The sequence below is a fragment of the Culex pipiens genome, chromosome 1 (genome assembly GCF_016801865.2).
Source record: "Culex pipiens pallens isolate TS chromosome 1, TS_CPP_V2, whole genome shotgun sequence".
Classification (NCBI taxonomy): Eukaryota; Metazoa; Arthropoda; class Insecta; order Diptera; family Culicidae; genus Culex; species Culex pipiens.
In genome coordinates this window covers 6,482,475-6,496,411 of record NC_068937.1, presented here as the reverse complement: position 1 = coordinate 6,496,411, position 13,937 = coordinate 6,482,475, and the positions used below count along the sequence as shown (strand labels likewise).

Sequence of the window (13,937 nt, the reverse complement as noted above, 5' to 3'; positions counted from 1 at the left end):
TCAGGGAAAGGAGGTAATGTAGATCTGAATTAAGGCCGTTGCAAATATTTTTTAAAGCTTATGCGTACTCATGAAAATTTGAGTACTTTCAAAAAGATACGTATTCTGTAAAAAATTTAGTACTTCATTTTAAAAACACTTTAAACAGTAAAAATGCATGCAAATTTATTCGAAATGATTTTTTTCTGAGGCCTTCGGCTAATTGAGTCTGGACTACATTAAACTATAAAAAAGTAAAAAGAGAAAAAGCATACAAAATTTCTCTTCGTTCGTATTTCGTGAATGTTTAAGTATTTCATTCAAAAAAATCTAAAACAGTAAAAATATATGCTAGATTTTAAAAATAGATGAGTGAAAAAGCATACTAAATTTCGCTTCGTTTGATACCCATATTGCAAATTATGTAATTTTGAGCAGGTACTTAAAAAAATACTGTTTTCTGTGATTTTTTTTTTCAATTTATAATATTCCAAATTTCACTGTTTTAAAGTATTTTAATTAAAAAAAATATAATACTTTAATTCAGTGAAATTTGGAATCGTACATATTGCGAATTATTTTTTTTTGTATTTTCAAGAAAATACGTTATTTTGTGATTTTCTGAAGTTTTTTTTTTCTTTGAAACTTAGGCCGTTGCAAATATTTTTCCAATTTTAGTTCCCACCTCCTTCAAAATTCGTCCAAAAAATCAAGCCTTAAATTTTTTTTCAAAAAACTTAAAAATTTCCATAAAAATAGAAGTTTAGCGTTTTTTTCTTTTTCCTTGGGCATGAGTAAGGACCTCGACGCCGTTAGCAATGTTGGCTTTAAAATAAAATTTCGTGATAATATCACTTCCCCCCCAGCCAACATTTTTGCCATGCGAAGCGGGCCTCAACGCTGTGTCTAGGTTTAATTCCTAGCTAGGAGCCATCAGTGTCTTAAGAGGTGGTCCCAAGGCCGAGTAGGAGTTCATGAAGCAAATTAGTCGTCTCCCACCCCTTTTAAATTGAAAAATGAACTCTGAAACCAGCGCTTACTCACAACAGAAACAGAGGCCTCTTCTAGGCATTGTAGGATAGAATAGATTTTGAAATTTATTTAAAAATATGTTACGTGCATAAATTTGAAACTTCCATTTCAGTAATAATACAAAGCATTTTGATAAGTCAAAATTTCCATAGAGTCTCGATCAATCAATAATGTAATGATATCGGACAAAATTCGTTAATCTGTTGAACTAACGGTTTTTTTTTTTTCATAAAATTATTTTTATTAGGTCCTTTTCGGTACTGGGACCTGGTTAGGACCGAGTCGGCTTTTGTAATAACATTTGACTTAATAATTACAGAGGATCTTGTGTGTAAATGTTAGTGGGAGGGGAGCCGATTACCCGCGGCCTACTCGGGGTTAGTAGGGAAGGGATTGATGTTAAAGACAAGGCGTGGGATGGGAAGGGGGATTGTGTAGGGGTCTTGGTTGGCTCTGCTGGCCTTTGCTTGTGTCCTCAGCCGCAACTCGGTGTCCAGCTGCTGGGGCGTTCTTGCTTTGCTTCCGGTGCAATCCAAAACGACGGCTTTGTGTGAAGGCGAGTTATACTAACTGAAGGAAAACTAACTGAAGGAAAACTAACTGGAAGAAAACTAAATGGATATTTTGGAATCTACGAGGAACTGATAGATCGGATAGAGAACATCAAGGTCTAGTTGAGATAACGCGTCTCGCATCGGGATTTCTGGTGGTCTTCCTCGGGCCCTGAGGGTATCTTGAACTAACGGTTTTCGGATTATGGTTGTATCGACCATTGTTGCGAATCGAGGATCTACTGGAGGTTGACGATCAAATAGAACCTAACATTTCAAAAGGGCGCATGGGTTTTGTAAACAGGAGTGTATCTCTCCCACTCAAATAACAGTTTACAAAAGGTATGATAGGGATACGCTCCTGTTTGCAAAGCTTGTGTGTCCTAATAAAATGGAAGGCACGAAATAGTCGTCTTAACGACGAGTGTTCAACTTGTAAAATATGAACAGTTAATTTAAGGTTGTTAATTCAAGTTAGTTAGTTTTCCATAAATGAATAATTGGATCTAAATGATTAGTTGAATTGGTCGAAGTGTTCTATTTAATTGGCAGATCTGCTTCTAGTTGTAATGTAGGACAAGACTACTGACGGACGCGACAGGACGTGGCTCAGAAAAAGGCCTCAAGATTTGTATTCCCTAGACAAGTTAGTTTTTTTCTTTCGATTTCATATTTTTAAATTTCCTTTAAATTTGATATACATGTTAGGTTTCCTTTGTATAAATCTCCGATTAGTTACGTTTTCTTATTTAATTAACTAATAACTTACGTTCCTCCAGGCCTTTTTATTTTGAATCAAAATTTAAGACTTTCATTATTCAGTGTTAAACTAAGATTACCGTAACTGCTCAAGTCATCCAAGTTCTTACTACTCACACCTACACTAATTTTCTTTCACCTTCCCCCTCCCGATCCCCTATATCTTCCGGTGGTGTTCATTTTGTATGCAATACTAGTTCGGCCACTACCCTTTTTTCCACAAGAAACCGGACTTGGACTGACTTGAGGCCGCGTCCCCCACCTTGCTCCGTAAAACGAAAACGAAACGAAGTCCAGCGTTTTTTTCTTTTTTTTTTTAAAAAGGTCCTATATCTTTTGTCGTTCATATGTTATAAGACCTATTGAAAAAAAAATAAAATAAAAAAATAGAAGTCCAATCAATTGAAAACAATCTAAAATTCATGTTCCTGCATTGATAATCATATCTAACATGTTTGGGCTCTTTTAAAAATGTTTTGAATTTTTATAAAATTTTGATGTACAGCACCGCAAAAAAAAATCGCAGAAAAATAAAATGTTCGTCAATACTTATAGATATTTTGAAAACTAATGATGGCAAAACACCTGAAAAGGTGTATAATGCATTTTAAAACACTTTTTTCACTAAAATGTTGAAATCATGGCGCGTAATTTCAATTTTTATTTTATTTTATCGTCCCGACGATAACGATAGAATCATCGTTATCGTTATCGAACCTCGATAATTAAAAAAAATGGGATATGGCAATTTCGGCCACTAAATCGTTTATTTTCAAAATCATTAGCGTGTAGGACAGATCCTTGAGCAAGTTTGGCATCTAACAGCGAAAAATTGCCCTTTTAAAATCGGTCCCACTTTTGTAACACTACTTAGTTTCTTCACTGGAAATACCTAACAGAATCGAAAAGTAGGTAATACTTTTTGATACAAGGGCTGAAAAGTTCTACTAGCTTATATTGCTTGGTCAAAGTTGAGTCAAAGTCTTTTTCAAAAGATAGAAATCATATATGGAGCATAGTTGTCTTTTTTTTACAACAGTATCTTTCGAAAATGGAGGAAAATCACGTTGGTTTAGCCGGTTGAGAACTTTGTTTAAGTTTCAATTATCTGGCAAAATTTTTGACAAAAACATGCTTGATCACAAAACGCCATTTAGAAGCTGTAATCGTACGTCAAAGTGCTTGTATGCCAACATTAGGAGCTCGATGGAAGCACGTTCCGTTCTCCTATAAAATTCGAGCCTTTCCCAACATTTCCTCCCAGCTGTTTTTCTTCGCGCCGGCGAAAAACGAAAACAGGAAACGCGATTTTGTCAATCAAAAAACCTTCAACATCCTTTCCCTACCAGGAGCGCATACCATTTTCGGTTCCTTGTTTCCACGCATTTACCCCCCTCCAGTCAAACACCCACAAATGACACACTTGCACTATAAATAACTTTGTTTTCCTGGTGCCGCACATCCGGTCATTTCCGGTGTTGGGTTCCGGAAAATGTTGTTGCCACCTTTTTTATTCTTTCTTTGCTCGGGAAAACTATTTATTTCTACCGGAAAAATATTATTGTGCTTGACAGGGGAGTGGGTAACATTCGCGGCGACAGAAGAAATTTCCACCGCGTAGGAGGCCATGCCTGCTACAGCAGAGTGGGTGGTTTTGTGCCACGTGTTGCTTGCTGCGATTAGGGGTTGCACGACGTGTGGGAGGAGTCCTTCTTGGTGGTGGGTGAGGATTGTTTTGGTTTTTTCAATCACCCTTTGATGTTTGCGGGTTGGCGCACAAACGTGTTGCACTGTCACAGCAAGCGGCGAGCACGTTTTTTTTTTCCTTTTTGAATTCTGTGGTTGATTACGTGGAACTACGCTTTTTGAGTGTTCAATTTAAAATAAACAACAAAATAGAAAGAAACATATTTTTTAAGGAAAAATGTTTCTTTAGCATCAAATTTGGGAGGACATTTCGGATTCGGTGCAAAGGAGGGATCGGCCACGGCGCCGGTCTGTTGCTGTCGCGGTGGTGTTTGTTTTTCGTCACGACGTCGAGCAAGGAATGCGCATATTTTGCCGCGGGATCAGGATTGCATGAGTTTGGCACACGCGTGGTTGGGGGCAAATGTTTTGGAAAAAAACGCGGGATTCTTTCGAAAGGAAGCGACTGCGCTTTAATTTTGTGTTTTTTTTTTTTTTTCATTCCGCTAAATAAAAAAAACGTTTTTTTTTAGAAAATCAGGAGATATAATAAATCGTTTTGTACAAAACAGAAGCAAAACTTTAATAACATTAAGAGTCACTGGCAGTGCTAACAATAAGAATGCAACAATATCACAATCGATTTCAAAGCTCGAACCCGCTTCATCCACAGATTGTCCGGATTCGCTCGTCGAACTGAATTCCATGCTCGTTGCTCAAAAACCGTCGCATTGCTGAAAAGAAAAAAACTTCTCACTCTCAAACCTTAACAAAACATTTCATCAAATCTCACCCTTCAGCAAATAGTACAACTCGGGCCGATTGAATATCTCCACCATCCCGCCCATCATGGTCCCAAAGTCGCGATCGTTCCGGTAGCCGGTCAGCACCACCAGGAACCGCTTGTACTGCGCCGGCACGATCGACGACTTGATGACCTTCAACAGCTCAACGCGATCCTCCGGCGCTTGCCGTTCCGGTTTGATTTCCAGAACCTCGAGCGAATCATCCAGCGAGATCGTCTCCTGCGGAATCAGCACCACCTTGCGCTTCTTCTGCTGCGTGACCATCGTCGACGGAGGAAACTCGTTGGACCGCTCGCGCTTGTGAATCGCGACCAGTCCCGCTTGCGAGGACGGTCCAGCCGACGACGAGCTCATGTCGTTGAAGTCGATCGTGCGCACCTGGGTGTTGAGTCGGCTGAGGAAGTCCTTGCCGGACGCGGAGGTCGCGTCCGAGCGGTGCGCGTGCTGGTAGTCGGACAGTTTGAACGCCGTCACGGCGTTCGAGTTTTCGATCTTGATGAAGTTGTTCTTGATGTCGTCGAGCTTCTTTTTCGTCTCGCCGGACACGAGGAGGCTGGTGGAGTCGGGGACGAGGGCGGTCGGGGGTTCGGGGCCGAGCGGGGCCAAACTGCGGGTGAGTTTCGCCTGGGGCAGGGTTTTCTCGGCGTTTCGGAAGAACTGGGACAGTTCGCGGACGATGGGACCGAAGGTTGGGTGCTGGGCGGTGTTGAGATGTTTCTGGATCCACGAGGAGAGTTGCGCCTTCTGGCGCGGGTTGTGGAAGCGGTTGTCGCAGAGCAGGATCGCACCGTAATCGTTTTTGTGGCGGATGACGCGACCGATGGCCTGGTTGACGGCGCGGGCCGCCTCCAGCGAGTACCACTCGTCGCCGGATATGATTTCGTTTTCGCGCGTTCGAACCTCCTGCAGGTAGCGCTTCTTGAGGATTACGCGGGCATCTTTCAACGGTGGGAAGGGCAGTCCGGTGATGATGCAAGCGCGGCCGTTCATGTCCGCGAAATCCAACCCTTCCGAGACCTTTCCTCGACAGACGGCCATGAAGACGGCGCCCTTCCCGTCCGGATCGTTGATCTTCGCGTAGTACTCCGTCATGGTGTTCAAAAACTGGTCCTTTCCCCTTGGTTCCACGAATATCGGCTTCGTCCGGCTGATCTGCGCCCAGATCCCGGTCTCCTGCCACGCTTCCTGGCACTTGTTGAGCAGCGGATACGACGGAAAGAACACCAGCAATCCCCCCGGGATGATCGGACAAAACGACAGTATCGTGCGCCCCAAACTTGAAATGTACTTTGGATTGTCCCGATTGCCGTAGCTCGAGTTCAGACTCTCCTTGTCCGGGCCCTGCCCGACAATCTTCACGCACACCTGACTCCCGTCGATAATGTGCGGATTCTCCAGCTTGACCGCAATCGGAATGTCCAGCTCGCTGATCAGCGGCTTCAACGGTGCCAGCGTTCCACTGGTCAGAATGATACTCCGCGCGTTCCGTCCCAGCAGCTGCCGCATCCCGAAGCCCGGGTTGAAGCACCAAAAGTTGATCACCTTCGCGTTCGCCTTCACCGACGGAACCAGCTGCTTGGTCGCGGTCCAACCGTCCGCTTGCTTCGTGTTCCCGCGGACCTTTTTCTGCTCCTCGATATCAATGTGGCACTTGTAGCACTTGTCGATCGACTCCCGGTACTGGGGACCACTTCCGGCGAACATGATGGACAACGCTTCCGCTAGGATCTGCAGGCCACCTCCGCGGCGGACAAAGTTGTTCTTCTCCGTGATTGTCGCAATGTATTGAATGATGTTCTCGAGGAGTTGTGCGATGATGTGATAATTTCCTTCCTTGATCTAAAAAATGAACAAATCGTAAGAAATCTAGTCAAGTTTTAAGCTAAGTATGCAGATCGGAAGGAACGCAGTCAAGAAATGTCGAGCATTCTTTTCGTGACTGAAACAAATTGAATTTTCTTCCGAAAATGTTTGTTTATAATTTCTAAATAAGAAACGTCGAAATAATGTTTAAGAAGAGATTATTTTTGTTGAAGATTTCTAAAATAAATTTATTCTTACACTCAACTCATTATTTACATCTACTACAGGCTCTGAATTTTTTATTTCTTTTGAGTTTTAGATGATGTTTTATTAACCTTATTTATTGTTTATTTTAACTGGAAACATTCAATTTTGATTCTTTTGAACCATATTTCAATCTTTTCTTGAAGATATAGACATTTGGAATACAAAAAAAATTGTACCTACTGTGGTCAAATCCCAAATATGAGCTTAATTCGACGGTAACATCATGTACATTTCGACACTTTCTGGGTTATTGCATATTCTGAAAGTACTCCTAATAAGCTACCTCTCCACCTAAAATGAGCAAAAGTTACTTCAGTAAAGTCTGTTTAATCATGATTTTAAATAAAGTAACATAAACAAAATCTCTGCCATCAGCAGTCCCTGTTTATATAGCCCTGTCAACCTGTCAAACAAAAGACTACATAAACCTCGTGACGAAAAAAAGCATCATGAAAAAAGCGCCATGTACATTCGGCGAAGAAAAACGAATCATAACAAAGCGTCCCCCTCAATGACAGCAGGGTGATATAAACGTTGGTGATTTCAAAAGAAGTTATGTTTGTTTTTCTCAAATAAAATTACGGAAATAATGTTTTATTGAATTTGGATGATTAAGTCTCAATAAAAGCAACGTTTTTCATCGTTTGTGATCATTAGAACATCTTATTTTGCTTTTATATTAAAATGGGAATTGAAAATGGATGCTCAACATTCAAATGCTGTTGTCACAGAGTAATCCAGAGAGAACAGTCCGAACAGTTGTCAGCAAATTTTGTGGCTCCGTTACGAGTATACCCTTTGGAAAGGTAGCGGCTCTCGACGTTATGTTTTGCGCGTTACGGGTTGGATGAAGAAAATTATTCATCATAGTAAACTTAGGATATTTAAGATTTGTTTGTTTTGACAAGTGCCAGCCATCAAGGCTTCGATTTTGTATTTCTTTCAGTTCAAGTTCTGATTTTCTGTAATTTAAAAGACCTTGGGGGAAAAAGACCTTGGGAAGCAGCTAAAATCCAGTCTAAGCCTGCAATGTCCATCAGGACCACCCAAATACTTAGATTTGGCGGTGGGACAAAAGCATCTGTTGGGGTTTGCTTCCTTCCGGGTTTTTGTTTCTCTCTCAAATGGATAATGAATATGCTGCCGAGTCAAAATTGCTGCCCGTGGATTAGGCAAGATCTTTTTGCCTAACCAAGGCAGTTTGCCTAACGTCCAGGTGATCCATGAGCGCTATCTTACGAAGTTAGTCCTTTTATGGTTTTATGACTAGTTGGCGATTGTCCACGCTCTATACAAATAAATGTGTGGTGAGCTATTGTCAACAAGGAAAAAGAGTGTATTTTCCTAGTGGTATGTTTCGTCGTTCCCTCAAAAACTGGCCAGAGAAATTGTTCTGACTAAGCATTCGGTCACAAATGTTAAGGCCACGGAAACTGTCCCAAACAATTTTGCACAAATTTTCACTTTGAAGAAAGTTTAGTTTTCTGAAAATATCACTGGAATTCTGTTGGAATTGCAACTTGAAATTAATTACGCGAAGCCACATCTGCTGCAGTGAGAACCTGGTCAGTTCGAGCCACAGAAGCCCAGCGTTGCCAGCATGAAGCATCCGAAACAGGTAATTCTTTGGCGGGCATTGGCCCATCCGATGAAAGGCGGTGGTTCCAAGTCCTTTTTCCAACTTTTCCAGCAAACTTCGGACGTACCGGATGTGGGGACACTATCCACGATAGCCATCAGTAAATTACCTTTGTTGATTTAGAGCTTTTGGAAAATTTTGACAACTAAAGATTGCACCTGGTTGCTTCGATAAAAAAGTAACGCTTAAACGTCAGTTCATTCTGAGGCTATCTACAATCACTTAGCTTAGAACATCTAAGTAAAGTAGTTACTTAGGAAAGTACGCAACTTACGGCCGTCATCCACAATCAACTTAGAAATTTTGCTGGGCTGATATACGTTGCTATGCAGTTGTTTGTTTACCTTTGATATTGAAACGTCAACTTACCGTAGATTTTGAAATTTTTCAAACCATACGTCAGTTTCTAATTTGATTACTTTTCCATTGTAGAAGCTCGGCTTCATTTCCATTGATTCAAATTCCTAAGCTAAGTGAAATTTTCTAAGCTAAGTGATTGTAGATAGGCCATCACGACAATCAAAAGTGTTGCTAAAGGGGGGATGTACCACGATGTACCACGTAACGCAACCATAAATTATATGCCAGTGCTCCCTCTGGGTTACTCTGTGCTGTTGTTGTTGTTGTTGATTTTTTTAGGGGAACTTTAACCCTATGGGTCATTCGCTCCCGAACATTCAAATGCGTTTTTCTCAAAAAGGATGGTGTGTACATGATGCTTTTTGAAATGTTGGCATCGATATAGCTATTCGAAGTTGGCAGTTTCAAAAAACGGGTACCACGATATCTCATCACTGCTTTGACCAAATCGGCTAGAAATTTTGGTGAAGACTCATTAAACCCGTCCCGTGTGCATGACGAAAGCCGATTTAAAAAAAGTTTATTTAAAAAAAAGATAAACATATTTTTATGTTTTTCATATAAAAATTCGTCAGTTTTTGATTTTTGTATTTTTTTTTTTAAACAAAATTTCAAAATCGGGCTTCAAGACATATTTCGTGTGCATGAACACGAAATATGTCTTGAGAGTCTTCACCCCAAATTTCAGCCAATTTGGTCTATCCCATCTCGAGATATTGTGGCACCCGTAAATCAACTCGGTGTTTCGAGAAAAACGCTCACAAAGTTTGATAGTCCGCTTAGCGCATGGCAAAAGTTTTAACTTAAATCGTCTTCTACTCACTTAAATTATGACATATCTTCATGAAACTATCAGGAGTGATTGGAATTCATCTTTATAAAGGATTTAATAAATATTCGGAATTATGAAATATTGAGATTTTCTACATGTATGTAACCCCTTAATTCTAGAATTTTAAAGTTTTTGAACATAAAAAAATGTAGTTTTTTAATGTTAAAATTTCGGGTTTTTCGTCTTTTCAAATTTGAACTTTTGGAATTTTACCTTGTAATTTCTGAAATTTTTCAAGTTTCGATTTTTAAAATTGTTGAGCTTTGGAATTTATAAATAGTCGTATATTAAAACTTTTAATCAATTCTGCATATTTTTTTATTTTGAATTTCCTAATTTCAGTTATTAAAGATGGTTGAAATTTCCTTTATTATTTTTTTAAATTTCATTTTAATTCCGCAATTTTAAATGTATGTTTTTTCATATTTTCGAATTTTTATTTTTTTATATTTTGAATTCTTAACACTCTTCTGCCCAAAGTTTTTCCGATTTTTTTTTTATTTTTCCCTTGTTCAGGAGGTCATTTTGAGCAACTTTTGTGCTACGAAAAACTTTCTTTCTCTTGTTTTAAGTTTTTCTTGTTTCATTTTTAGTACTTTAATTTGCATTGATCTTGTTTCGTTTATGTTTGGTAGTATTCGATGGCCTATTCTACAACCTAATATAGTTACAATTAGGCTAGCTAAATTTTTACAGTAACTTTTTCAATTTTTTGCTAGTTTTTCACATTTTCTGCTATAGAAAGTCACCATTCATCATTTAAATCAGGGGTGCCCAATCTTTTATCTGATTTTTCTGAAGCAGTGGCGGGCCGGAACTAACATTTGATAAAGGTTGAAAAAAGTAAAAGAATATCTTGATTTTAAGAATAAAACACAAAGATAACTTTCAAAAATGTTTTTCGTTTGTTTAAAATTGTATAGTTATTGTTTTTGACGATTGCTATAATTCGTTATAATTAAAAAAAAAAAAACATTCAAATTCCAATGGTCGTTGCATTTTTTTAAGATAAATTTCCTCAACACTACAATATAAAAAAAAAATTAATTGAAAATAGAAAAAATCTTCAATGTGAAGTATACACAGTTAAAACTGAAAGAAATTTAAATTAAGTTTCATTTTGTACATTTTTAGACAACAATCAAAGTTTTTTTTTCATAAATTTCACAATTTAAAAATATCAGTATAGAAATTATAAGAATTAAATTCAAACATGAAGAATGTTGCTATAATATGTTAAAATTTGATCATAGAACTATTTTGAAAAGCCGTCGCGGGCCGGATGAAATGGCCGTCGTGGGCCGGACGTTGGGCAGGCCTGATCTAAATTGTAAAAAGTATGCGTAGAGGCATAGTCTTAGTTTCTTTTACTGCAAATATTAGAAATATGTAGAAAAACATTGGTAAAGTCAAATAAAACAAGTTCAACTTCCAACCCTAGAATTTTCTAAATTTTTTGAGTTTTTCTTTCCAATGCTTTTTAAAGATCAAAAATTGGTTGATAAATTGATTTTTGGCGAATTTTTAGATCGAATCCCGTCTAAAGACGGGGTTAGGTTGTAGAGTGTTAAGACAAATCTTTTCGTGACCCTTTCCTTGACCGTTTCTTTGCCGTTTTTTTTATATAAAGTTTTGCGTTCCTTCCGATCTGCGTATCAGCCTTTAACTTGAAAGTCCCTAAAAGATACTCACATTCGCCTTCTCGAAAATCTCAAAAATGTACGTCCCTGGTTGCGTGCTCCCGCCCTGCGAGAACATCACCGGAATCTCGTCCACCGTCTTCTCCAGCGAGAGCAACATTTCCTTCAACAGCGCCAAATCATCGATCGTGAAATCCTTCTTCGCGTCGTCGTCCTCCGGAATCGCCACCGTATTGTCCATCACCTTCATTATACTCGTCACGTCGTCAATGCACAGCGCAATATCCGACGACCGGATCTGCATCGAAGCCGATTCCTCGCACATTTTGTCAACGTTATGGGCCTCGTCCAGAATAATAATCGTATTCGCCAGCTCCAGATTGTTCGCCTTCCTCGCCTTCGGATCCAGCAGATAATTGTACGGCATAAACAGCACATCCGCGTTCTCGATCAACTCCTTCGACATAAAAAACGGACACGCCTTCAGCTTCGTGCTGACCCGCACCAAATCCTCAATGTCCATGATCGTACTCCCGGTTATCTCCGGCCGCTCCTTACTCGCCTCCACCCGGCTATAAAACGAACACGCCCTCGCCTGAATCTTCGCCTTGCACAGATTCGTCTTGACCGCATTGCCCTCCTCCTTGGCCACCTCCGGATGAATACACAGCTGATCGCGCGAACCCAAAATTACCGCCCTCATAAATCCGTAACTCGTGTTCTTCATCTCCTGCATCGCCTGCGTCAGCTGCGAGTGCGTCCTCGACGCGTAGATAATCTTCGGAACGCCCCACCTCCCACCCTCCTTCCCACTGTTCTCGTTCAGCTCGTCCAGCAGCTTGTCCATTTCCGGCTTCGGCCCTCCACCTCCTCCCGCACCCCCAATCTTCTTCTTCTCGAACTCAAACTCCTTCAGCTCCCCCACATTGGTCCGCTGACTCGCCTGCACCTGGGCCTTCTTGTGCAGGATCCAGGCCAGCGACGAGCACAGCAGGCTCAGCGTCTTGCCGGTTCCCGTGGGCGATTCCAGCACCCCGTTGCTGCTGTTCTGCAGACACTCGATCACGCGGGCCATGTAGTCCCGCTGGACCTGGTACGGCTCGAACGGAAAGTTGACCGGGATGCCATTGATCAGGTACTCGGGCATCGTCGCGTTTTGTAACAGCGGTTCCACCGGACAGGAATGTTCATGGAAAACGACTCGCTGCTGATACGCGGAGAGGAAAAACGTAAATAAAAGTAAAGTTGCGCGCAAAACTAAAGTTTTGACGTTTGACGCGAGGGGTGGCACGATGGTTGGATTACGGTGGGATTATTTGAAAAGGGGGTTTCGAAATTAGGTCAACTGAACGTGCATCTTTGCTCAAAAATCATCTCGAGGCTCGAGCCAAAATTCTCTTTCCAAGGCTCTTGAAGCGTAAAATTAAAATTACGGACAAATCTATGAATCAACTTTAAAAAATTTACTTCGCGATCGAATTGTCCGTAATTTTAATTCTACGCTTCAAGAGCCTTGGAAAGAGAATTTTGGCTCGAGCCTCGAGACGATTTTTGAGCAAAGATGCACGTTCAGTTGACCTAATTTCAAATAATTCCACCGTAACGAGACGAGATTTGTCTGATCACGCCTTCCGTCGGACGGGGAAGTAAATGTTGGCCCAGGTCTAACCTAGAGGCTAGGTCGATAGCTCAATCCAGGTGTAGGAGTCGTCTAACTGGGTTCTGTCTCGGTGGAGTCGCTGGTAGGCAGTTGGACTCACAATCCAAAGGTTGTCAGTTCGAATCCCGCGGTGGATGGAAGCTTAGGTGTAAAAAGAGGGTTGCAATTTGCCTCATCAATCAAGCCTTCGGACACCTAGTTTCGAGTAAAAATCTCGTATCGTATAAAAAAGGTCATTGTACTCTGAAAAATTAGCTCTATTGTTGTGAACACAAGATTAATTTAAGGACCCAATCAGGTAGTAGCACTCGTTTCTTTTTGTAACAATTTTGTAATAATGTTGTAACAATTATTTTAAATTTTACATCAAAATTACTCTTAAAACCTCGCTTAAAACAATTGTCGATATTTATTGCATATTTGTTAGATTTGTTAACTTTATGCATTAATTCTTATAATTTCACGAAAATTGTGGAATTCCACACTGTCCGCGAAATCGTGATAAAACACTAAGCCTAGTCAATTTGGTCGTTTTGGCCATTTTGGTCTTTGACCATATTGGCCGATTTGGTCGAATTGGCTATTTGGACGATTTGATCATTTTGATGGTTTTAGCCATTTTGGTCATTTTGATCGTTTTTGTAATTTTAGTCGTTTTGGTCGAATTTGCTATTTTGGCCGATTTGGTCATTTTGGTCATTTTGGCCATTTTGGTCGATTTGGCACTTTTGGTCGAATTCGCCTTTTTCCCGATTTGATAATTTTGGTCGATTTTGTTATTTTGGCCATTTTTTGGATATTTTGGTCATTTTGTTCAATTTTACCGGTTTGGTCAATGTCATTTTGATCGATTTGGCAATTTGCTTATATCGGTAATTTTAGTCGATTTGGTCATTTTGATTGTTTTAGCCATTTTGGTCGAT

At 40.2% G+C, this 13,937-nt stretch overlaps 1 protein-coding gene across 1 annotated transcript; it reads right to left on the bottom strand.

Moving 5' to 3' along the window:
• Positions 1 to 4,516: 4,516 nt before the first annotated feature.
• Positions 4,517 to 12,599, bottom strand: LOC120422043 (regulator of telomere elongation helicase 1 homolog). The gene is made up of 3 exons (XM_039585368.2): positions 11,407 to 12,599; positions 4,801 to 6,652; positions 4,517 to 4,741 (listed from the first exon to the last, which is right to left on the bottom strand). The coding sequence occupies exons 1-3, from the start codon at positions 12,499 to 12,501 to the stop codon at positions 4,671 to 4,673; spliced, it is 3,018 nt and encodes a 1,005-aa protein (XP_039441302.1). The 5' UTR covers positions 12,502 to 12,599; the 3' UTR covers positions 4,517 to 4,670.
• Positions 12,600 to 13,937: the final 1,338 nt, after the last annotated feature.